Genomic DNA, 25298 nt, shown 5'->3' with positions numbered 1-25298 from the left:
TTGTAGGGCAGTGGTTAGTCAGTGTTTCCCGTAACATCTCTAGAAAGTCGGGTATTTTTGAACAGTTTCTTGTTGCATCAGGAATGCATAACAAGAGAGGAATTGCAAGCTATCTGTAGGGGCACCATTTGGGGTACAAGCGGGCGACTTTCATACAGGAGGTATGAGCCCAGTCAGAGCTCCTAACTGCAGCATGGGCGTTAACGTGAATTCTGCAGAGGACAGGTGCTCCAGGGGCAGGGAGTCAGTATTTTGTTTCCAAACAGAGGCAGGGTGATTTAAGATCAGAAAGGGCTGGTAATTGCCCGTAAAACAGGAATCCCTCTGCAAGGGGTGGGGATGTTGGAGAGAGAATGCAGGGGACTCAGAAGAGCCAAGGTTATATTCTGAAAAGAGGAAGATTTGAGGGGGATAAGTGAAAAGAAGGGGCCAAAACCCAGGGAAGGGCCAGCAGTGGTATAGAGAGGTTCCCACTCCACCTGGGGTACTTATGTGGTCCCATCACCCTAGCATCTGAGTGCCTCACAATGTCTCACCGATTTGTCCTGGAGAAGATGGCTCAGATATTTAAGTATGAAGTGTATAGTTATTGAGTACATGTTAATATCTGTGAGTGGAGGCGCTGATGTCAACAGAAGTTTTACTTGATTAAGAACTAGAAGATTCGACCCTCCAACTTTCTTTCACGACAAAGAGCGGCCCAGATCTCCTGTGCCTGTTTATTTTCCTTTCCTGCATACTGTGGCCCTGAAATACCCGCAGAAGTCTCCATTTTTCCCTCAACTTTAAAATGTGGACTTTTCTTGGTGCTTGGTTTTAAATATTCTCCTGTGAGAACCGCAACTCAGTCACTGGCGTGTTGTGTTTGAGAGCCTGCTGGAAAGTAACTAGCCTTTAAAGAGAAGTCAAAGCGGTGTTGGCAACTCTCGTGATTTTGTCATGAGTCTCATGACACTGATTGTTTTCCTTCAAGCGCCAGCTCCTGGAGTCAGGTGGATGTGTGAGTTCAGCCTTCGGTCGTAAAGAAAAATGAAGTTTCTAGCCCTCGTGGCTGTGGAGAAAGCTTCAAAATGAGACCCCCAGTGCACCCTAAAAGCTCAAAGAGCAGAAGGCAAATAAAAAGAACGACAAAGCTATTAACTGCAAAGCTTATTTTTACATAATCTCATGATTTCAAAGCAAATCTCATGAATTTTGATGGGCCTGATTCATGGTTTTGAACATTTGGGGTTGGCAATACTGTAAAGGTGACTCGAAAGTGTCGGTTTCTCTCCTTTATAAGGTCAGTTTCTCGTCTATTATTCGCAGTGGGGTAACACCCCGAGACCCTGAGGCAGGTGCAGTATAAACTCACAGGGCCTTGCTCTAGTAGGTTGTTTCCAAAGTTCAATGATCCGTTCCACGCTTGGTGAACTGCAAAAAAGGGATAGAAAGTCATCTAGATTTTTCTACAGTTGTTTCAATTGTTGTCTTCAAGCGTTAGTAACAAAGTCAGAGTACACATTAAAATTTTAAACCTAACCAGTGTCCCTTAAGTGAGTTGACACAAGATGTGAGAACTCCTGTTAGAGCTGAGTGGGTCTAATATTTATTTCATTCTCTTTTTGAAAAATATAGGAATTAGACACCTTGCTCCTGTCAGCTAATTTCTAAGTGGTCCCTGGAATCATGGTTAAAGTTGCCCCTGCCCCTACCAAAATCTGAAATGGCACCCCAGCTGGAGATGAGACAGCTGATGTCCTGAGGCCATGAGGGCAAACTCTAGCTCAGCAGAAACTGCCTGATGCTTTGATTCAGCAGGACAAAAAAAGCGATCCCTGCAGGCCATCAAAGGCGAAGGAGAGGGTGAGTCATAACATGGAAGCTCCAGGAAAGAAGCTGGCAAAGCAATGCAAGAGAGCAGAACACCTGAGCAACCCCGACTGAAGATTTTGCCAATAGAGAGCACCTGTGTTTCAAGGAAATATCGGGCAGCGGTATGAAAAATCCTGAGCAAAGCACAACCCAGGACACAACTGGACAGTCTGAGAAGCAGCAGGCCCAGTAAACTGGAGCGGGGGATTGAATTAACTCCGCCCATGTGTGACCAGAAAGGTAGCTCATTGGTCAAACTTCATGACATCTGAGCAGCTCCCACTAGGTAGGTCTGGGAACCGTGTCAGTGGCAGCCTGCTGCCTGTGTGCCGCATTATCAGCTTGGCTGAGAGCCCCTAAGAAAGGCGGAAAAACTTTAGGACTCCTCAACTGTCTTTCTGGGCTTCAATTCCTGCTCCCAGTCCAGCCTGGGACTTGGAAAACCTGGGTTCAGTTCCCTGCTTTGACACCGACTCCCTGTCTGACCTTGGGCATGTCACTTAGTCTCTCTGGGCCCCAGTTCCCATTTGTAAAATGGGGAAAGCTGTGCTTCCCTACCTGAGGATGAACGGATTAGGAAGTGCTCAGACACTATGGAAACTGGGGTATTGTAAATCCTTAAGATTGATAGGCAGCAAGTCCCTTAGATCAAAAGGCAAAAATATTAATACACTAGTAGCCAGCAGTGCAGTCTAAATGCATTACATTGAGCTGGTGATCTTCATTTTTCCCAGCGGGAGGCCTCATTCCCACCATGTCCTCCTCACGGCAGAAGATGAATATAATGTCTGTTATTAAAACCCTGTGTGAACTGGCCACCGTTGTGACGGGTAGAGGTGTTAAAGAGACCGAGCTGCCAGCAGAGCAATCTCTGAGGGGAATCTATGACTTTGGAATTCACTCCTGCTCAGCTTGGTTTGAAGCAATCCATTTATATTCAGCTCACACTGCAAAGTCCATCTCTGAACATTTGAGGAAGTCTTGGGTGTGGGGTTTCAGTAGGGAGGTGTGAGAACTGGGGGTAGGGAGGTATGTTGATTTGGCAATTTCTGTTTTCTAGCTGGCTGCTCTAACCACTAAACACCCTTCCTCTCCCCAGAGCAGGAAATAGACCCCAGGAGTCCTGACTCCCCCTGCCCCCCCCCCCCCCACAGCTCTAACCATACTCCTCTCCCAGTCAGAGCTGCAGGAGTCCTGCTGCCACCCACTGTCACTACACAAACATTCACCAGGACAGGTTACCCAGGAGTGTCAAGGGGCAGAAGATTTTAACAGTCCTTGATGTCAGGTGATGGACTCAGGCCAGGTCTGCACGAAGAAGTTAAGTCGACCCAACGATGTCACTCAGGAATATGAAAAATCCACTTCTCTGAGCAATACCGTTACGCTGACCTAAGCCCCGGTGTCGGCCGCGCTAGGCAGATGGAAGAATTCTTTCATCAGCGTAACGACCGCCTCTCAGGGAAGTGGATTAACTACAGCCAAAGGAGACCCTCTGCCGTCGCTGTCGCGTGTGTCCACACTGATGTCTAGAGCAGTGCCGTTGCGGTGTTTGTAGAGAAATCATACCCTCACGCAGCCAGGTGACTCATCTGGAATTAGGACGTGACGTGGTTCTTGTCTCTGCGAGGGGAGTGGGGCCTACTGGGCTGAAGGAGCTGGAACAGTCACACTGGATTGCGGGTTCTACCTCCGTTCAGGGAGAGGACGGGGTGGAGTTACGAAACTCCATTCCCAGCTCTGGGAAGGAGCCGATCTAGTGAGTTAGACCAGACTGGGAACTGGGAACCAGGGCTCCATTCCTGATGCTTCAGCGTGGGCAGTGCAGCGGAATAGGGTTAGACCAGGTGATTGCGTGGACAAGGGGAAGGGTTGGGCCTTGACTCAGCACAAAAGAGCCCAGGAAAAAGACCCTGAATAGGGGCAAACTGAAGTTAAGGAGACACCCTGTTTATGGAAAGAGACAAAAGGTCAGGAATGGTATAATAGGAGAAAGAAAGGCACAAGACAGCACCCATGAGGGAGGCAGCGCGTTGCCAGCATGAGCGTCTCCCAGCTCTCTCGACTGGACAAGCACGGTGCACGAGAAAGGAACTTGCCAGTAAGTACAGGCTCTAGGTTGCATTTTATATTTTTCTTTGATCTGTAACCATATGTTTGTACGCCTTATACTTGCGTCTATTTGAATCTTTATCAAATAAACGATCTGGTTTTACTAGAGACACCTGAGCGCTGTCGGCTCAGGAGAGCGCTGAACTGAGGTGAAGCTAGTGAACCGGGGGGCACTGCTTCCAGGGAGGCAGCGAATCCGTGTGCATGGCGGGTGTCTGAAAGTTGAGGGACTGGGCCCTTGAGTGTAATGAAGAGGCACAGACAGGTGGGAGGGAGCTGGGGCCTGAGCAGGACTCCGGGGGGCTAACTGCAGAGATTTAGCCAGAGGTTCTCTCTGCTGTGCCCCGCCGGTGTTGCCAGCTTAGCAGGCTCCTTCGCCCCATCTGCCATGCCAAAGGTGCCACAGGATTTGACGGGCTGGATTTCAAAATAATGGTTTCCCTTTGTAGAGGGAAGTAAATTAACCGCGTGTCTTGCCGTTATGCAAACAAAGCATTTTTTTTCATTCAATTTCAGTGCCTGCTAAGCTGAGGGAGAGTTCCTCATCGTTAAAGCCCTGGAGGGGGGCTCAGGATTCCTAGGTTCTATTCCTGGCTCTGCTACTGAATGGCTGGTTTGTGGGTCCATAGATAGTGTCTCACATGATGTGAACTTTTTTTTTTATTATTGTCTTCTGTTCCACATATCCCTTACACCAACACTAAATGAAAACGGGTTTGAGACTCCAGAGTTACACGGGGGTCACTGCAATCAGAATCCAGCTTGGATGCCACTGAATTCAGTGCAGTCACTCTGGATTTACACTTACTTACTAAGAACAAAATAACCTTCAGATTTTGCCCTGTATCATAGTGCAGGCTCACAAAGGGACAGAGTCAAAGTTATCCTTTAACTTTGCTTTATTCTGACTCTTATTTATATGAATTACCTTAATTTCACTTTTGCAATCTTAATGTCCCGGTCAGTATGTGTCTATGCACACTCATTCTCTTTCTCTGATCCCCTCTGGTTATTATTAATTATTATTGTCATAAATATACAGGGAAGGGTGAACCCCTTTAAAATCCCTCCTGGCCAGAGGAAAAATCCTCTCACCTGGAAAGGGTGAAGAAGCTAAAGGCAACCTCGCTGGCACCTGACCAAAAGGACCAATGAGGAGACAAGATACTTTCAAAAGCTGGGAGGAGGGAGAGAAACAAAGGGTCTGGGTCTGTCTGTATGCTGCTTTTGCCGGGGACAGACCAGGAATGGAGTCTTAGAACTTTAGTAAGTAATCTAGCTAGGTATGTGTTAGATTATGATTTCTTTAAATGGCTGAGAAAAGAACTGTGCTGAATAGAATGACTATTCCTGTCTGTGTGTCTTTTTTGTAACGTAAGGTTTTGCCTAGAGGGATTCTCTATGCTTTGAATCTAATTACCCTGTAAGGTATCTACCATCCTGATTTTACAGAGGTGATTCTTTTTTACTCTTATTAAAAGTCTTCTTGTAAGAAAACTGAATGCTTTTTCATTGTTCTCAGATCCAAGGGTTTGGGTCTGTGGTCACCTATGCAAATTGGTGAGGATTTTTACCAAACCTTTCCCAGGAAGTGGGGTGCAAGGGTTGGGAGGATTTTGGGGGGAAAGACATGTCCAAACTACGTTTCCCAGGAAACCCAGTTAGAGTTTGGTGGTGGCAGTGGAGATCCAGGGACAACGGATAAAATTAATTTGTACCTTGGGGAAGTTTTAACCTAAGCTGGTGAAAGTAAGCTTAGGAGGTTTTCATGCACGTCCCCACATCTGTACCCTAGAGTTCAGAATGGGGGAGGAACCTTGACAATTATTATTATTGTGAATGGACAGTGAGGACTCCTAAGTTCTATTCCCATCTTTAGAAGGTGAGTGGGGTTGAGGAGTCAGAACTCCTGGGTTCAATCCCAAGCTCTGGGAGGGGAGTGGGGTCTACTGGGTTAGAGCAGGGGGGCTGGGAGTCAGGACTCCTGAGTGTCTCTTCCTAGCTCTATTGGTAACTCTGTGTGTGTGTTACCTTGGGAAAGTCCCTTCCCTGTCCTCAGTTTCCTCATCTGTAAAATGGAATAAGTAATGTTACTCTTAATCAATACATATCAATTGTACTTTACAGAGGTAAAGTGCTATATAAGAGCAACAAATCAATATTATTTGTTCAGGTCTGGCCCTCTAAAAGTCTCAAGGGTAAAAATAGCCCCTGCCCAGACCTCTGACAATCCAGAAGACAGATACTGAGGCAACTGGATGCACTGGGAGACCCCAGTTTGCATCCTGCAAAGGGATCAATATGGACAGACCTCTGCATCCACACACAGGGTACACCTATGTTTTGAGCTGGAGGTGTAATTCCCAGGTTGAGGAGACAAACCCCATGTGAGCTTTCATTGAGCTAATGCACTAAGAATACAGTGTCGTCATAGCACGGCAAGTAAGCGGCATGCATAATGTCTCAGACAGGCACATACTGAGTGGCCAGTCCCACTGCCACTCAGACTGATGTGGCTACACTTGAATCAGAGCTATTGCAAGGACCTAGGGACTAGAAGCAGGATCTGCAAAGCTGGGGGGAGGAGAGGGAGACGGGGGCTGATATTCCCACAGTGCTATTGGGAGACCTTGCAGATTTGCAGCCAGGGAGCACTTTTAAATGCCACAGGAAGTACTGTGCAAGAGTACCAGAGTGACCCTCTGCGCAAGAGACCCCCCTGTGGCCCTCTGATTGGCCAAGTGCTCCTACTTAACTCCAGGAAGTTGACTAGGCAATCGCACAGACTTTGGCTTGCTGCAATGCCAGACTCCACCTCATCTCCTGATCTCTGGTCTCTGACACCAGCCTAATTCTGACCCTGCCTCTTGTTCACAGGACCTGGCCTTGTGATTCCTCCAACTACTGCCCGGTGACTCCCGTCCCCGGTGGGCAGACCTCAGCCCAGCTGTGACAGCTAGGCCAGACCACCTATGGCCCCGTCCCTTACGGTTTTCCCAGACCCATATCCCTGGTAAGGGGCTCCCAGAAGTGGAAGGGCTGGGTCTACCACCACCGACTGGCCCCCATAGGGTACTGGGCCCCCAGGAGCAGGTTGTGTAACTCCAAACTGAGAACCGTCTGCTGCAGTCCCAAGTGGCATGGCTCCTTGCAGAAAGTCAGACACGGCACAAACAGCTGGCACGGTCCTGGGAGGAAAATGCCATGCTCTGGGCCCATGTTGGGCCCCTGCTCGCTGAACTGAGCCCCGCAGTATCACTACCCAAACTTTTTGATGGGAACTGCCAGAAGTTGCGGGGTTTCCTGAGCCAATGTGGTCTCCTTTTCCTGCTCCACCCTCGAGCATATCCCACCAAGCCGGCGGAGGTGGGATGAGTGATCAGTTTGCTTACTGGAGAAGCACTGGACTGCGCCTCCCCACTGCTGGAACGAGGCCGCCTGGTGTTAACGGACTGGAACTTTGCCTTCCTGTGAACGCTTTCTGCAATCCGACAGCCCGCATCACACTCGCTCAGGGGAAGCGCTCGACAAAGGCTCCAGGGCCAGCAGCCTGGCACGCTGCCCAGTTTTGGCGACCCACCAATGACGTTGAGTGGAACAAGGAAGCCCAACGGCATCATTTTTTGGCACGGGCTTAGTGAGGAAGTAAAGACGAGTTAGCCCCACACTGAGACCCTCCAACCTGCTTGGATGCATTTATCACCCTTCTCTCTCCTCACCGACAACCAGCTGTGAGCGAAAGGAGGAGAGTAGGGGCACCCTGCTATCTTTCAGCCACACCTCACATCAAAGACCAAGGCTAACCACAAACCAATGCAGGTTGACCGGGGCCACGGACACCTGACCCAAGAAGAAAAGGAACAGCAATGGAGCAATAATCTAGGTTTTTGTAGTGGAGCATCAGGACACTCCCTTGCCATGTGCCCATTGCGAACCTTGGCCCATGAGGAATTGGGAAATGAGCAAGCCCAGGGCATGCAGGGGGAACCTGCCTGGACACCATGCTCTGGAACTACCCCCCCAGCCCTCAAAAGAAACCCCATCCAGGACATGTGGGTCCTCCCCACACTTCCAAGTATAAACAGAGTTACGCACGATAAATGGGGCCAAGCCCAGTGGGCCCTGATCAATTCTAGGGCTACTGATCACTTCATAGATGCTAAAGCCGCTCGAGCACTATGAACCCCCTCCACTTAAATCCCACTTCAGTTCTCATAGAAATGATAGATGGGTGCCTCCTGTCCCCGGGGCCAGTGTCTCAGGAAACAGTACCCCTTGAGGCTGTAATCTGGAGCCGTCGGGAGGTTCAACTTAATCCATTCCCCACATTTCCCCCAAATTCTTGGGGCCACGTGGCTGGAGAAGCACGTCCCTTGCATCTGTTGGAGAGAGAAGAGGATCAACTTTCCCTTTGAATACTGCCAAAGGGTCTGCCTAGTGTGCAGCTGGCCTCAACCTTTTGGTCCCAGGCTCCTGTGGCCTATCAGAAACAACTGCACTGTTGAGGGGCCTCCACTGACAACAGCTAGTCAGAAGCAATCACTCCCAAGCCTGAATCCCCATCTCCCTGAAAAGTATTGGGATTACACGGATGTTTTTGAAAGGAAGAACGCAGATGCACTACCTTCACACTGAGACTATGACTGCCCCCTAGATCTGAACCCAGGGTGAAGGTCCCTTACCTATGTGATGTCTCAGCCTGGACTGGAAGCTCTTCATGAATGCATCCAGGAGAACCTGGCCAAAGAACCAGATCCAAAGAACCTTTAATACCTGCGGAAGGCATGAGCCTTGAACCAAAGATAGCTCTGGGGGGCATTATTCTTCTCTCGATTTGACTTTATCACTTATCACCCAGGAACCAGGAATGGGAAAGGCAAGGAGCCTAGCCAAGAACTACCCTATCTACTAAAACCTCACAACTTCCTCAGTACCACAACACACCAGACCTAATCTGATCTAATCTGGTCTGCTTCACAAGGCAATCCATTAGCCCAGGAGGTGACGGAACAGCCTGAGCAAATGACCGCCAGAACCAAGATGCAATGCACCACACGGGATGGAATCGCCTTCCTCAATGGATGCATATACGTGCCACCAGGGTGCCCCCTGCTAGAAGCGCTTTATCTCCGCCATGACACTCAGCTGACAGGCCCCTTGGGACTCCTCAAGACCTTCCACACGGCTTCCTATTTCTTCTCGCAGCCCTGTATGTGAGCCGATGTCCAGGGTTACATTAACTCCTGTGACCTGTGTGCATACACCAAGATGCCATGTGCTAAGCCTCTCAGTCCCCTAGGTCCCCTGGAGACCCCGTCCAGACCCTGGACTTCATAGTAGAACTTCCTGACACGATGGCCACACAACGGTCTTGACTGGTTTAGACCAACTAACCAAAATGGCACACTTTGTCTCCTGTAACAGACTGCCCTCTGCTGAAACAACAGCTGGGCTCCTAGTGATTCATGTGGTCTGCCTACAGCATGGGCTTCCAGACCATATCACCTCAGACCGTAGCCCACACTTTGTCTCACACTTCTGGCAAGAAACACTCCAGCTAATGGACATTAATGCTTTTACCCCACCTCTGCATACCACCCCCCGACAGGTGGGCAGACGGAGAGGGTGAACCAAGTAATAGGGCAATACCTGAGATGCTTTGTCAACTACCATCAAGTCAACTGGTTCTCCCTCTTTTTGTATGCCGAGTTCTCTAATAAAAATGCCGACCACACCTGCACAGGGCAGAGTTCCTTCTTTGCCAGTTACGGTTTCCACCCTCACTTCCACCCAGCTTTGCCAGCAGCCTCCCCAAACCCAACAACCGCTGACTGGGTCCAATAAATTCACCATATTCAGGAAGAACTTAAAGACCACCTCAAAGACATGAAAAGGCCCAGGCGCCGACTCCGTGGGTGCTCTGGGGCTGGAGCACCCACGGGGAAAAATTAGCGGGTGCTCCACACCCATCGGCAGCCAAGCTCCTCCTGCCCCACCTCCTCCCCCCTCCAAGCTCTTCCCCCCCACACACACACCACCTAACAGCTGTTTGGCAGCACTTAGGACTTTCCCAGCATAGCCAGGCAGAGAAAACAGGGGGAGCGGAGATAATAAGGGCGCCACCCATTTATACTCACCCAGCAGCACTCCGGGCGTTCAGTGCCAGGTCAGGCGGCGCTCCGGGTCTTCAGAGGCACTTCGCCTGAACCGCCGCCGAACACCCGGGGCGCCGCCAAACTGAGTAAAGATTAAAAAGGCACCAAAAATTAAAAAGGCACCACTTGTGCTGGGTGGGGGAGCAGCTCCTGCCCCGCTCCCCCCCACCTACACTACTGGGAAGGGGGTGGAATGGGCGCAGGAAGAGGGCGGGGACTTTGGGGAAGGGGTGGAATGGGGGCGGGGCGAGGGCAGTGTAGGGGCGGGAAGAGGCGGTGCAGGGGCGGGGCCAGGGGTGGGGTGGCGGTCGAGCACCCACCAGGCAGAAGGGAAGTTGGCAACTATGTGAAAAGGGACTATAAGCGACAAGCAGACTGTCAACACCAGGAAGGTCCAGCTTTCGCAATAGGCCAAACAGTTTGGCTTGCCGCAAAGCACCTCCGTATGAACAGGCCATCCCGCAAGCCAGGCCACCAGTTTCTCGGACCCTGCCGGATCTGTCAGCAAATCAACCAGGTCACCTTCAAACTGCAGCTCCCTCAATCTCTTAAGGTACAGCCTGTTTTCCACGTATCCCTCCTGAAGCCTTATACAGAGGACCCCTTTCCCGCCTCTGCCAATCCAGATCCAAGGACATGAGAAATCTATTGTTCACGCAATCCTCGACGCTAAACGGCGGAAGGGGAGACTGTACTGCCTAGTCAACTGGCAGGGCTATAGTCTTAAAGAACACTCCTGGAAACCTGCTACAAATCTCCACGCCCCAGACCTGGTAGAAAAGTTTCAACAAGGATCACCCAACTAAAGCCAGCCTGGCACCCCCCAGAGGAGGGATGCCCCTGAAGGGGCATGTAGGAGGGAAGATAGGGGGTAAATATAAGGATCCAGGGACTAGAACCCAGGTCTGCAAAGGCACAGCTGGGGAGCACTGTGGGAAGTAGGCACTGCAGGAAGTACCGACCAAGAAACCCAGAGTGGCAGTACCCTGAGGACCTCTGATGGGCCAAGTGCTCCTACTTAATCCCAGGGGTTGCCCTAGGAAGTTGTCTGAGCAACGACACAGACTTCAGCCTGCTAGGCCAGACCACTAACACCCTGGTGACTTCAGAAGGTCTCCTCGAGCTGGGAATCACACCCCCAGCTCAAAATGTAGACATATCCAGAGTACACAGGCATAAAGCTCCAGCCATGGGGGCCTCTTCACAGGAGTGAGTATTTGTTTGTTTTGCTTTTGGGGAGTTTTATTTTGTGACTTTATGATTTATTCATTCTTTTTCCTCTTTATTTTCTTGGTTCTGTATTTTATTTGCCTTTGTTTTTCCATCCATAATATTTGATTATGTCAGGACCTGGGCCAATAATGGATTTGTCAATTCACGGGCAATTCTGAAAAAATTGGGAGGGAAAAATTCCGGTGAAAGCAAAAGTGAAACTCCTGGGAAACCGAAACGTTGGGGAAAAAAATCCATATTGGGTCAAGGGAAACACTGTGTTTTGACAACATTGAAATGTTTCATTTCAGCTTCAACCATTTTTAAAAATCAAAAACAATTTAAAAAAAAAAACACCTAAAGTTGTTTTGAACCAAAAAACCCAAACATTTTTTAAGTGAAATCATAGTAATGTAGGACTGGAAGGGACCTCAAGAGCTCCTAGAGTTGTCCCCCCACGACCCCCGTGCAGAGGCAGGACCAAGTAACCCTCGAGTCTGGACCACCCCTGTTTGTCTTAAAAACCTCCTGGGGATGGGGATTCTACAACTTCCCCAGGTAACCTCTTCCAGTCAGGGCCGGCTCGAGGGTTTTTGCCGCCCCAAGCTCAGGTGGGGCTGGGGCTCGCAGGCGGCGCTGGAAGTGGAGGGCGTGATGTCATCTTCTCCCAGCGCCTGCAGGGGCTTTCCCCCCTCCCTGCGCAGAGAAGCCCGGATATAAGGGGTGGCACAAGCAGGGCCGGTGCAAGGATGTTTCACGCCCCAGGCGAAACTTCCACCTTATGCCCGCCTCCCCCCCAGCCCTGCGGCAGCTCCCTGCCCCACCCTCCGCCCTGAGGCCCCCCCGCAGGTGCTCCCCACCACCCCCTCTCTCCCCCTTGGCCCCGGGAGCCGTGCGGCAGCTCCCCGCCCCAGCTCACCTCTGCTCCACCCCCTCCCTGAGCACGCCACTTCTCCCGCCTCCCAGGCTTGCGGCGCCAATCAGCTGATTGGTGCCGCAAGCCTGGGAGGGAGAGAAGCAGAGCGGGGCGGCGTGCTCAGGGGAGGAGGCGGAGCGGAGGTGAGCTGGGGCGGGGAGCGGTTCCCCTGCGTGCCACACCCCCCCCCCATTACTTGCTGCAGGCGGCCCTCCCCGCGCCCCCTTGCTCCAGCTCACCTCCGCTCCACCGCCGCCCCGGAGCGCGCTTTTGGCCGCCCGCAACCACTTGGCACCCTAGGCGACCGCCTAGTGATTGCACCAGCCCTGGGCACAAGGCAGCGCAGCCCCGGCTCCCCGGCAGGACTCGACCTCTCCTCCCCAGGGGGCGGCGGGGCCCTGGGAGCTCAGCATCCCGGGGCTGGGGCTTCCCCTTCCTGCTGCGGCCGGGGGCGCGGCGCCCTCGCCCCATCGAAGTGGCGCAGCTCCGAGAGCGCAACTGCCCCGAAAAAAAAGGGTGGCCAGAACGCCGCCCCTGGAAATGTGCCGCCCCAGGCACCTGCTGGCTTGGCTGGTGCCTAGAGCCGGCCCTGCTTCCAGAGCTTAACTATCCAGAGAATTGATGTAAGCAGTGTCAGGATGAGCTCCACCCTGACATCTGGTGGTGAGGTGTGGCAAGTTGTGGAAAAGAACTTCAGGGGCTGATCTCATTTGCATAGGCACACCCACCCCGCCTAGAATGAGGCCATAGCTGCCCAAATGGTCACTTTGGCTGCTGTGGGATCCCCAGTGTCTCTGTCATTGGGGCGGGAAGAATAAATTGTTATTACCCTGATTATGGGAACTGTGCTTGGAACTGTACTTGGCCTTTTGTTATGATGGAGGGACTCACCATCAACTAAGTGGCACTCGCTAGGCAAGGGTCATGGGTTCCAAAAACTCTGTGACTGGAGAGAGGCTGGGGACAAGTATTAATACTTGGTGGCATGGGCCTCTTGGTGAGGGCCTTGCATGCTAATTGCACTTCCTTCTCTTTCCACTGTGGAATATCAGAGCTAATTTTGATTTCATTAGAAGTCTAGTTACAGGCTGCTGAGCTCACTTTGGGCTAATGGTGCACCAGCACTGAGGCTTCCCTGCTACAAGCTGAATTCACCAAAGAGTTGAACTGACTAAGAGCTGAAATCACTGAGTGTTGTGTTAAGTAGTGGGGGAGCCTGAAGATATATTGTGGAGCAGTTTGTGGGACGGCTGGAGTGCCTTGTGGACAGGCTGGTGGAGCAGTTCATAGGACAGCGGGAGCTGCTGGTGGGATGTGGAGCAGTTCATGGGACGGCAGGAGCTGCATGTGGGCCACAGAGCTGAGCGAAGCAGTTTGTGGGGCGGCTAGTGGAGCAGAGCTGAGCGAAGGCCTATGGAGCTGTGGGGCGGTCAGCTTCAGATCATGTACGGTGCCTCTTACCTCCACCCCCATCTCCACCCAGGTTGGGAGGTAAAGCTCTGTAGATAAACTTTTGAACTCTGGGGCTGCCCTGACCAGGGACAGAGACTTTTCGGTCATTGGACTTTTGGGACTTTGCGTGATTTGGGGTTGCTGGACTCAAGAACCAAAGGGAAAGGACATTCCCCAATTTGCTTGGGGTGGGTTTTTTTGCTCATGGGTTGTGTTATGAATCCTGTTGGTGGTGTTTCCCCAACATAATGCCACATTGTTTCTCTTTGTTATTAAAAGGCTTTTTGCTACACTCAGACTAGGTGCCTGCGAGAGGGGAAGTATTGCCTCTTGGAGGTGCCCAGCAGGGGTGGTATCTATTTGTCCCAGGTCACTGGGTGGGGGCTCGAGCCGGTTTGCATTGTGTTATTGGAATGGATCCCCTAGATACTGAACCCGGCCCTTGTTGCTGCCAACTCTGACGGGTAGAAGGGTTACATTAAAAAAACAGTTTTTCCTAACATCGAACCTGAAACTCCCTTGCTGGAAACTAAGCCACTTTCTTGTCCTACTCTCAGTGGACATGGAGAACGGATGATCACCGGCCTCTTTATAACAACCCTTACGTATTTGAAGATTATGTTCCCCCTCAGTCCTCCTCTTCTCTGGGCTAAACATGCCCCGTTCTTTCAACTTTTCCTCCCTCTGTCAAAGGGCAGCACAAGCAGGGGCTCTCCTGAAGGGAGCAGATAACATGCTTTACAAATTTCAGAGTAACAGCCGTGTTAGTCTGTATTCGCAAAAAGAAAAGGAGTACTTGTGGCACCTTAGAGACTAACCAATTTATTTGAGCATGAGCTACGGTATGTATCTGATGAAGTGAGCTGTAGCTCACGAAAGCTCATGCTCAAATAAATTGGTTAGTCTCTAAGGTGCCACAAGTACTCCTTTTCTTTATGCTTTACAAATGCACCACCCTCTTCTCATGCTGGCCGGGGATCTAAGGTGCACCGGAGTTTCGATTCTGCATGTATCTGTTACAGCCAGGAAGCGAGTGTGTTTTGTTGTTACTTGCATCCGATGAAGTGGGCTGTAGCTCACGAAAGCTTATGCTCAAATAAATATGTTCGTCTCTAAGGTGCCACAAGGACTCCTGTTCTTTTTGCGGATACAGACTAACACGGCTGCTACTCTGAAACCTTGGTTTAGATCGGCACCCTGGGACAAAAATCATTCCCAGGAAATGAGGACAAAGCAGAGAAAGAGCCAGGACCATTTTTAGCAAGCAGATCCGGCTGCCTGCGGCCCGCCCCATTTCTGAGCACCAATCGCTTCTCAAGGCAAAGAACTGCTCCCTCAGCCCTCTTCCTGCCCCCCTGGCAGTTTTGCTCAGCTGCTGAGGAGACAGGATGGGGAAGACGGTGCGGGATCACCTCGTGGACACTCTGGAGGAGCTGGGGCAGGACGCGTTTAAGAGGTTCAAGGCCAAGCTGAATGTGTTCCCAGTGAAGGAGGGCTACGGCAACATCCCACGGGGCCGGCTGGAGAAAGCTGATGTCCTGGATGTGTGCGACAAGCTGATCAGCTACTATCGGGAGGAGTATGCGGTGGAGGTGACTGTGAAGCTCCTGACAGACATCAATGAGCGGGACCTGGCAGACAGATTCCGCAAGGCAACAGGGACTGGTAAGGATCGGGGCAGGGAGACAGCATTAACGGGGATAATGATACTGAACTCCTTTGTAAAGTGCTTTGAGATCTATGGATGATAAGTTGTATAGAAGAGCGCAGTATTATTATTAGGGAAGCCCCACTGAGCCTGCCCCTGAGCTCTCCCTCCTACTCACGTGTAGGAGGCTAGCTAGGAAATGGAGCTTTACCCCAGCTAAGAGAAAATGACAGAAACACCAAGTTTGCAGGATGATCTCTACTCTCTATCTTCTGCCCCTGACTGCATCGCTCTCTCTTTGTAAGTCCTGCCTCTGTTCTCTGTTTCTCCCCTCCCTGCAGCACTTGTGCACAGAACAACACAAATACAGTCCCATCCAACCCTTTCCACGGGAGAGACAAATAGGCATGCTCACCAGAGACCAGATTTCTGTTTTGAAAGTCTGTTGTCCAACCCTAGCTGGCCATCTCCGTTCTCTCTACAACTTATCACACAGAGTTAAGGGGGGGGGGGCATCTTCTTTGTTTTTTTAAGAGAAATCTTCCATTTTCTTTCTCCTTGTTTAAAATGTTTCTTCTGAGCCCTTGAAATTTGCTTTCACTTTCAAGTGTAGTCACTTCCACGTCCTTGCCTGAACTTGCTGGAAGGGTTAGCAGTTTGCTAGCATCTGATTTCTCTTTATTGCTACACACCCTGCGGAAGGAGGGCAAACTTCACTGGAGCTGCACCAATTTACCCCAGCGGAGAAACTGGCCCATGAGGCCTCTCGTTTCGAAATCTAGGGCCAGATTCTCAGCTGGGGTCATTCAGCATCGCTCCATGGAGCTACACCACTTTATACCGACTGAGGATCTGGCCCCACTTTGCTTATTAATTGGTCTGTGCACAATGTTGCACGGTGGAATACAAAGGATTCAGTCCAAATGCCCCCCGACTCAGACTGAAAAAGAGAACACGCCTTTATATGACTGCCATTAAAAGCAGATGGGTGGGGGGGAAATGGCAGGAGGCAGAGAGGAGTGCTGTGAAATATTGAAGCAACAGGAAATGAGGAATTTAAAGTTTAAATCTGATCCCAGATCCCAACGAAAGAGCTGAACGTGTGAATCTGTCTTATCCTCAGTTTCCCTGGATCCTTCTGGGGGCGCTTTTTGGGCTCTATGTGTCTGTCCCTCACTCTCCCCTCCATATCTCACTGGGTGTCTGTGGGAACAGCTGCACTGCAATCAGGGGAAGTGTAACTGCAGCATGTGTAGACGTCCCCGAGGTAGTTTTAATCGAGCTCGCTCAAGGAGCAATAGCAGGGAAGCCCCAGTAGCACAGACTCCAACACAGCCGTTAGACTCGAGCTCTCTCCTACTTACGAACAGGAAGCTAGCTAGAAAGAGGAGCTTCACCCGGTCTAAGCAGAAGTGTCTCCATGTCTAACTGGATCCCTCTCTGCTTCTCGGTCACTCTCATTCGGTGTGGGCCTCTGTGTGTCCGTCCTAGTCTGTGTGTCTGTCTCTTGGGGAAGGAGGGCTCAGTAGGGGGCACTCTCCCCTACCAGGCAGTGCCGACCCCAGTGAGGTGCTAGGGAACAACGTGGGTGACTCAGACACTCACTGACTATCCCTCTCAATCCTGCAGGTTTCAGTGGCGAGGGGCAGCAGCCAGTGCCATCCGTTGGTGCCACAGGAAAGGAAGGTGAGTCCGTAAACACTCACGGGCTCTTTTTCACTCCCCAGGCAGTCTGAGGGGTGTTCGGAAGTGTGGTCTCATTGCAGAGTGACCTGACCCTCCTGCAATCGGCCTCCCCAACCAGAGCTACCTCCCAGCTCCTGGGACAAATCTTCTACCCTGCCTGCCAACTGCCAAGCCATCCAGAGCCCAGCTCTGCCACCACCAGCCCCCCTAGTGTGGCACCAGGGGGTGCTCTGCTGGAGGGAGTGGGTCAGGGGGCTCAGAAGGGGATGCTCTCTCCTCTGCTAGAGCTGACCCCAATGCCCCAGTGTGGTGCTAGGGTGCTTTGCTACAGAGAGGCAGTGGAGGGCTCAGTACGGGGCGCTCTCCCTTCGGAGTTAATGTTGACTCCAACATCCCAGCACGGCACTAGGGGGCGCTGTGCTGCAGGGAGCAATGTGGGTGATTCAGCTGGGACAACTGTCCCCCTTGTGTCAGTGCTGACCCCAGTGCTAATGGGGGCGCTGCAACGGGGGGCTCAGGAGGGAGCAGGGTGTTGCCACCCTCCACTCAGTGCTCCAACGTGGCATAAGGGGGTGCTGCACTGCAGGGAGCAGGGTGTTGCCACCTTGTGTCCGTGCTAGGAGGCACCAAACCAAAGCTTTGCTTACCTGTGGTCTTTAACCCCGCCCCACCTCCCAGGCTCTTTCTATAAATTGGGGTGTAAATTTGGGGGTCCTGGCAAAATCCTAACCCAGGTGACGACAGTCTACTTTTCCTAAATGCCCCCTGCCATTTAAACAGCGGATGGACCCCAGGCCAGAAGCCGCTGCAATTCAGCACGGGGCGAGTGATTCTTGTGCATCACGACTGTGTAGCTCTCAAGCAGTCGATGTGCCTCACCCCAGATGCAGCTGCAACTGTAACCCACTTACTGTGGTGCTCTCTTCCCCTCTAGTGGTGTCTGGGCCACAGATGGAGGCTAATGAGCCTGTTATAACCTTGACTAAGAGGTGGGTTTTTCAGCTCAGGTAGCCAATGCTTTAAGATCAAGAAGTCCCAGATCCAGCCCCCCTGCTACTGCCAACTCACCCAGGGGCATGGCATTACAAGTGCAGTACTGCTGTGTTGTGTAGCTGTTAACGATCTGCCACGCCGGCCCTCACCGTCTGCTGTATTTCGGTACTGGTTGGAATGATGGAACAGTATGTTTGCAAATATCTATTCATACCTTGTGTGTGTAGTCTCTCCAGAGGGGCATTTTGTCGATCGATACCGAGTGCAGCTGATTGAACGTACCGCCCACGTGGAGCCCATTCTGGACATGCTTCATGGGAATGTTCTGGACGACGAGCAGTACCAGACCATTAGAGCCGGGATCACCAGCCAGGAGAAAATGCGGAAGCTGTATCAGCTAATGCCAAGCTGGAATAAAGCGTGCAAGGACCGGTTCTATGACGCACTGAAAGCCAAGAATAGGTTCCTCATTGAAGACCTTGAGGGAAATTAAGACAACCAAGAAGTTACGTTCCTTGTAAACATGCATCCATTCCAGGTGCACAGGACCCTAGCTCTAGATTCCACATGGCTTTCTGGGCAGGGTGGTGCTTTCACCCCTTTGCTAGCATTGTTTCAGGGTAAAGAAACCTCTTTCCAGTGCTCCCTTTGGTGGAATGGGGGAGCCTGTGATGTGATGCAGCCGTGAGGTGGTCGCTAAGGACTGTCCATACTGCAACGGCTGGCCCGTATCAGCTGACTCAGGCTCACGAGGCTCAGGCTAAGGAGCTGTTTAATTGCAGCGTAGATGTGCGGACTTGGGCCGGAGCCTGGGTTCTGGGACCCTCCCTCCTCCTGGGGTCCCAGAACTCAGGCTCCAACCTAAGCCCAAACATCTACAAACACAATTAAAGAGCCTGAACCTCGTGAGCCTGAGTCAGCTGACAGGGGCCAACCACGAGTTTTTAATTGCAGTGTAGACATCCGTTATTGGCTTTAGGGTAAGTACATGATGGATGGGATACCAGTAAGAGAATGGAGCAGAGCTCTAAGGTGCTTAAAGGCTGCACAGGGATTGCTTGCCAAGCTCTGAAATGGGGGTACTACTCAGCAGCTCTGCACAGGGATCACTCACCCAGTGCTGAAATGCAGCCACCTCTGGGGTGCAGCATGGCAGCGGATTAACAGATGCACGGCAATGCCACACAGGGATCAATCATCTATACCTGAAATGCAGCTGCCTCTGGGGTGGGTTATATGTGCTGGATTTTATGAAAACTGGACACCACAGTGAAACCAACCACAGTGGACAATGGGGGAATTGTACTCTAGCACAGTGGTGCGCAAACTGGGGGAAACTCCCCCCTAGGGGGGCACGGAGGAACATGCAGGGAGGTGAGTGTCGACGCCAGGTGGCTCATATCCACCCCCTGACTCATCTCAGCAGGCCGCCCAGCCTGTGGGTCAGCGTGCTGTGCCAATTTCCAGCCCCAGCAGCCTCTGCACCCAGCACCGGATCTTCCCCCAGAGCCTGTCGCAGGCACCTTCCCCAACCCTGAAATCTTGAGCGGAGAGGGGCAGGTATTGGCCCTGCCCTGGCAGTGCAGCCTGGTTGCAAGGTAGAAGCAGCCCGCGGCGGAGGAAGCCTTGGCTGTGCAGTAACGGGGGCGGTGGAGGGGGTGGGGGAAGAGAAGACACAATTCCATTGATGGTAAGGGGTAGGGGACGCAACCGGAAAAAACTTTGCACACCACTGCTCTAGTATATACCACTGCTGGAACTCCAGCCAGCGTCCCATCCATCATGCACCTCCACCCGCTCCTTTAGCGCCCACCCCTGCGTCTCACCCCAGACACTTCGGCTGTGGCTACACTGCAGAGCTCGCAGCTGCGCCACTGTAGCCCGGCTAGTGTAGATGCTGTAAGTGGACAGGAGTTAGCGGCAGTAGCTTCTCCTGCCGACATAGCCCTGTCCACACCGGCACTTAGGTCCGTGCAACTTACATCGCTCGGGGAGGTGGTTTATTCACGCCCCTGAGAGACATAACTCATACCGACGTACGCTGCGGTGTGTAGAGAACATCGGTCTTTTTCCACAAGAAGATCTCATTCAAGTATCTACCGAAAGGATCGCTGTGCTGGACCAAATTCAACCTCAGAATTCCTGCCAAGGCTCTGACTTCGTCTTACCACCTTCCTCACAAGCTGCCATGAACTCAGGGGCCTGATTTCTTGGCAAGGTGGTTTTGTTTGGGGGGACTGGAAGGGACCTCGAGAGGTCATCTACTGCACTCATGGCAGGACTAAGTATTATCTAGACCTTCCCTGGCAGCTGTTTGTCTAACCTGCTCTTAAAAGTCCATTATGGAGATTCCACAACCTCTCTAGGCAATTTATTCCAGTGCTTAACTGCCCTGATAGTTAGGTATTTTTTCCTAATGTCCAACCTAAACCTCCCTTGCTGCAATTTAAGCCCATTGCTTCTTGTCATACCCTCAAAAGGTTAAGGAGAACAATTTTTCACCCTCCTCCTTGTAACATGGTTAAAGGGGATTTTGCCCAAACTATATTTTTAAAAAAAAAAAAATATTTATATTTTGTTATAAAATGGAAAACCAGAAACTATGTCCACAAATAAAGCTAGAAGTCCCTCCCAGTCTGAGAAGGATGATGTAACTGTCTGCTCTGTTTTTCGTTCAAAATGTCTGTAGGCGAGAGGATAGTGGGGATGCATGAATAGGAGCATGGATTGAAAGGACGGTGGAGGAGGACAGATGGCATGAGCGGGTGGTGGGGTTGGTGGATGGTCTGGCTGGGCGGCCTGGATGAGTGGCCTGGTTCAGAGAGTGCATGGATGAACAGCACGTGCCATGGATGAATGAGTGACATGCTGGGGGCGGGAGATCAGGGGTTAAAGCAGTGGGTAGCCTGGAGCCCCTCAGCTCCCCTTTCTCTGCACAAAGCGCAAGGAGAGCTCCCCCTTCACGCTTGAAATGAAAACTCACCAGACAGGAAAATGAAATGGGAGCAGCAGGTGGAAGTGGTTTCTGGGAGGGCTTGTTTCTGTGGCTCCTAACCTCTCCCCTCTGTAGGTGGAGCAGCAAGAGCCACACCTAATAGGGGAAAAAGAAAAGGAGGACTCGTGGCACCTTAGAGACTAACCAATTTATTTGAGCATGAGCTTTCGTGAGCTACAGCTCACTTCATCGGATGCATACCGTGGAAACTGCAGCAGACTTTATATACACACAGAGAATATGAAACAATACCTCCTCCCACCCCACTGTCCTGCTGGTAATAGCTTATCTAAAGTGATGATCAGGTTGGGCCATTTGATGATCTTGATGATTTGATGATCTTGCCCAACTTGATGATCACTTTAGATAAGCTATTACCAGCAGGACAGTGGGGTGGGAGGAGGTATTGTTTCATATTCTCTGTGTGTATATAAAGTCTGCTGCAGTTTCCACGGTATGCATCCGATGAAGTGAGCTGTAGCTCACGAAAGCTCATGCTCAAATAAATTGGTTAGTCTCTAAGGTGCCACGAGTCCTCCTTTTCTTTTTGCGAATACAGACTAACATGGCTGTTACTCTGAAACCTAATAGGGGAAGATGCCCTAGCCAGGATTCCCCAACCTGTGTCCCTTTCTCAGAGGGAGAGCCCGATAATAGCGTGTAGTACATATGTGCTGCATAAAATCCCTCTCCTGAAATATCTTAAAATCTTTGCCAGGGCAGGAAAATGTACTGAGTGCTTATTTCCCAGGGAAGAACCCCTGAGCCCCCGAGTCTCCATCCAGGTCTGAGCCACATTGTGTCATTTATAGCAACGGGGAGGGAATGATACACAGCTTCACACACGTGGCCTTTGGCGAGGCTCACTGTGGCCCAACGGCTTGCGGACAGGATGTCTTTCAGACAGTCATTTGCCTCAGCACTCAATGGCGACGTCGACCCCCCTGAGCCCCCTAGGGGGGGGTGATTCCCAGCTGGTGCACACACTCTCGCACTAGTGCTCATCCAGCGAGCAGGAGTACAAATAGTAGTGTAGCCGGGGCAGCTTAGGCATCGCTCAGCTGTTCCGAGTAAAACCCGCCTGAACCCAATGGGTACCCGGGTGCTCAGCACGGCTAAGCCCTGCCTCTGCGGCTGCTGCCGTCCATGCTGCACTGGGATCTCTTCTCACCCTAGCTTGAAGAGAGCTAGTGAGTGTCAGTGTGAGCTGGGAATCACACCCCCAGCTTGTAGTGCAGACTCTGGCCAGGTCTACACCACACACATACTTCGGTATATCTACATCGCTGAGGGTTGAGAAAAATCCACACACCTTAGCCTCCCCTTGTAGGCAGTCGTGGAGGTGGAGTAACTACGCCGACAGGAAAGCTCTCTCCCCTAGGCTTAGAGCATCGTCTTCAAAGCACCCCAGCAGAGTTTGTAGTGTAGACCTGCCCACAGTCTTCACCAACTCAGCCAGAGGTTAGGGGTCTATTACAGGAGCGAGTGGGTGAGGTTCTGTGGCCTGTAGCAGGCAGGAGGTCAGACTAGAAAGATGATCACAATGGTCCCTTCTGACTTTAGTAAGAGTATCTGAGTAAGAATAGACATTACAATTTTAAATCTAACCAGTGTCTCTTAAGTGGCTTGCCACAAGATGTCAGAACATGTTAGTATTAGAGCTGAGTGGGTCTAATATTTATTTAAATCTTTCTTGATATAAGAATTAAATACAGTGCTCCTGTCAGATAATACCTGAGAAATTATCTGCAAACAAAACACACAACCCTAGAGTTTTCAGTTGCCTAAGTAGCCCCTGGAATCATAGTTAAAGTTGCCTCCCCCCCAAAAGAAACAACAACAACATCTGAAAAGGTGCCCCAGTGGGCATGCATGGAATCTGGCCCTCATAAATTGCCAGCCAGTCAACCCCCCCCCCCCCCCCCACAGAAGTCAAACTACACCTATAGCTGCAAGCCACAGCTCCTGTCTCTGCTCAGGCACCAAAAGCTTCCAGATAAACCAAATGATGGAATAACATAGCACAAAGGAGTCATGGTGGGCAGGTCTGGTTCCACTGCGTATAGGCTGGCTAAAGTGGGATTGGGAGGGGAAAGAGACCAGGGCACAGAGACATAGTGAGAGAAATAGAGAAAGAACGAGGGGTGGGGGGATCAGAACAAGAGAGCACAGAGAAAAAGAGGTAGAGAAAAGAAAACAGGGAGAGAGAAATTTAGAAACTGCCACTCTACACTTCTAACTCGAGAACAAGTTCTAACCCACTGTTCTAAATTTATAAACCATCTTTCTACTATCGGACACTGCCACTTTAATAGCGGAACTTGATGTTCTACATTTAAGAATCCACATCTTTCGATGGGTAAAAATAGCCCAGGCTGTTTCTCACATCTAGGCTACCTCTTGTTTTTTCCTACCCCCCCCCCCCACAGATGTTCTGGTTTAACTTGGATTTAAACTTGGAGAGTGGTCAGTTTGGATGAGCTATTACCAGCAGGAGAGTGAGTTTGTGTGTATATATGGGGGTGGGTTTTTGGAGGGGGGTGAGGGAGTGAGAGAACCTGGATTTGTGCAGGAAATGGCCCAACTTGATTATCATGCACATTGTGTAAAGAGTTGTCACTTTGGATGGGCTATCACCAGCAGGAGAGTGAATTTGTGTGGGGGGTGGAGGGTGAGAAAACCTGGATTTGTGCTGGAAATGGCCTAACCTGATGATCACTTTAGATAAGCTATTACCAGCAGGACAGTGGGGTGGGAGGAGGTATTGTTTCATATTCTCTGTGTATATATAAAGTCTGCTGCAGTTTCCACGGTATGCATCCGATGATGTGAGCTGTAGCTCATGAAAGCTCATGCTCAAATAAATTGGTTAGTCTCTAAGGTGCCACAAGTACTCCTTTTCTTTTTGCGAATACAGACTAACACGGCTGTTACTCTGAAACAGTACATGAATGGGACAGCAGCAGTTTTCAGCAACAGCTGTGACAGACCACAGCTAGCACAGGTCACTGGGCCATTCCTCATTCACCTTCCCGAGCCCCAGGATCCCCAAAGAATTCTCTCTCTCTGATTCGAATACAAAACCATTAACATTTTCAAATTGTTTCCCCTTGTTGTTCTCTTTTTCTCGCAAGCTTTAGCACCAGATTGGTGGACCCTGGAAACTGAGGCTATATCTACAGAGCACTTTTGTGGGTATAACTTTCGTCGGTCGGGTGTGAAAAAAAACACACATACAACCGACAAAAGTTTCACTGACAAAGTGCTGGTGCGGACAGCACTATGTTGGCGGGAGATGCTTTCCCGTTGATGTAGCTATCGCCGCCCTGGGGGTGGTTTAATTACGCTGGCGGGAGAGCTGTCTCCTGCCGGCACAGAGCAGCTACACGGGAGACCTTGCAGCGGGACAGCTGTGCTGCAGTAAGGTCCGCAGTGTGGACATAGCCCGAGGCTTGGTCTACTCAAAGATTTTGAGGGGGGCTAGCTGTTTCAGTTAGGAGGGTGATTTTTTACCAAAATAGTTATCCTGGTACAACCTCTAGCGTGGATGCAGTTATACATTCCCCTTCCCATACAGGAATAAACAATACCACTGCAATCGCCTTTACACTGATAAAACATTCCCAACACTAGTGAGGTTTAAGTATACCAGTATAGTTTAAAAGGTACAGCTCTTGTGTGTGAACAAGTCCCCCAGTGTGTCCCCACTAGTGTGACCGGATGTCCTGATTTTTTAGGGACAGTCCTGATATTTGGGGCTTTTTCTTGTATATGCGCCTATTATCCCCCCACTTCTGGCCCGATTTTTCACACACGCTATCTGGTCACCCAGAGTGGGTGCAGTCCTGGCAGCAGAGGGGAGGACTCCACACCCTCCCCTGCCCATGTACTTCAACCTGCTCTGGATACCTGACACTCCTGTGTATCCTGCAGAATGGGTGCATGCAGACAGACACACACGCTCTCTCTCTCTCAGTGTGCCCATCAGATGGATAGTCAATCTCTGTGGCCCACTCAGCCCGGGGAAGACGTTTTACCCAGGGAGCTGCTTTTCAAACGTTCAGCTTGTGCCTGTACATTTTGCTCCCCTGGGTAAAAAACAAACAAACAAAAAATTAGCATCAAACCCTAAATTATCACATTTCCCTAGGAAATCAGTCTGGGTAGCGGATAGCTTTAAAAGAGTTCAGATAGCTCACAGAGTCTGCCAAGGCTAACTAGTCAGAAAGAGAGAGGGCAAAGGAGGAAGGCAGTTTCAAACCCCACCCCACCCCA

At 50.9% G+C, this 25298-nt stretch overlaps 1 protein-coding gene and 1 long non-coding RNA gene across 2 annotated transcripts; one reads left to right on the top strand and one right to left on the bottom strand.

The window, feature by feature from the left end:
- Positions 1 to 1003: 1003 nt before the first annotated feature.
- On the bottom strand, positions 1004 to 25092 carry LOC144266958 (uncharacterized). The gene is made up of 4 exons (XR_013346513.1): positions 24933 to 25092; positions 22336 to 22595; positions 18243 to 18506; positions 1004 to 1413 (listed from the first exon to the last, which is right to left on the bottom strand). It is a non-coding gene; the product is annotated as an uncharacterized LOC144266958 (long non-coding RNA).
- On the top strand, positions 15031 to 20662 carry LOC144266955 (apoptosis-associated speck-like protein containing a CARD). Its single transcript, XM_077820552.1, has 3 exons — positions 15031 to 15366; positions 16979 to 17035; positions 18256 to 20662. Exons 1-3 carry the CDS (start codon positions 15090 to 15092, stop codon positions 18519 to 18521), a joined length of 600 nt encoding a protein of 199 aa, XP_077676678.1. The 5' UTR covers positions 15031 to 15089; the 3' UTR covers positions 18522 to 20662.
- Positions 25093 to 25298: the final 206 nt, after the last annotated feature.

This window comes from Eretmochelys imbricata, chromosome 6, assembly GCF_965152235.1.
Source record: "Eretmochelys imbricata isolate rEreImb1 chromosome 6, rEreImb1.hap1, whole genome shotgun sequence".
NCBI lineage: Eukaryota > Metazoa > Chordata > Testudines > Cheloniidae > Eretmochelys > Eretmochelys imbricata.
This window is presented reverse-complemented; position numbering and strand designations above follow the sequence as displayed.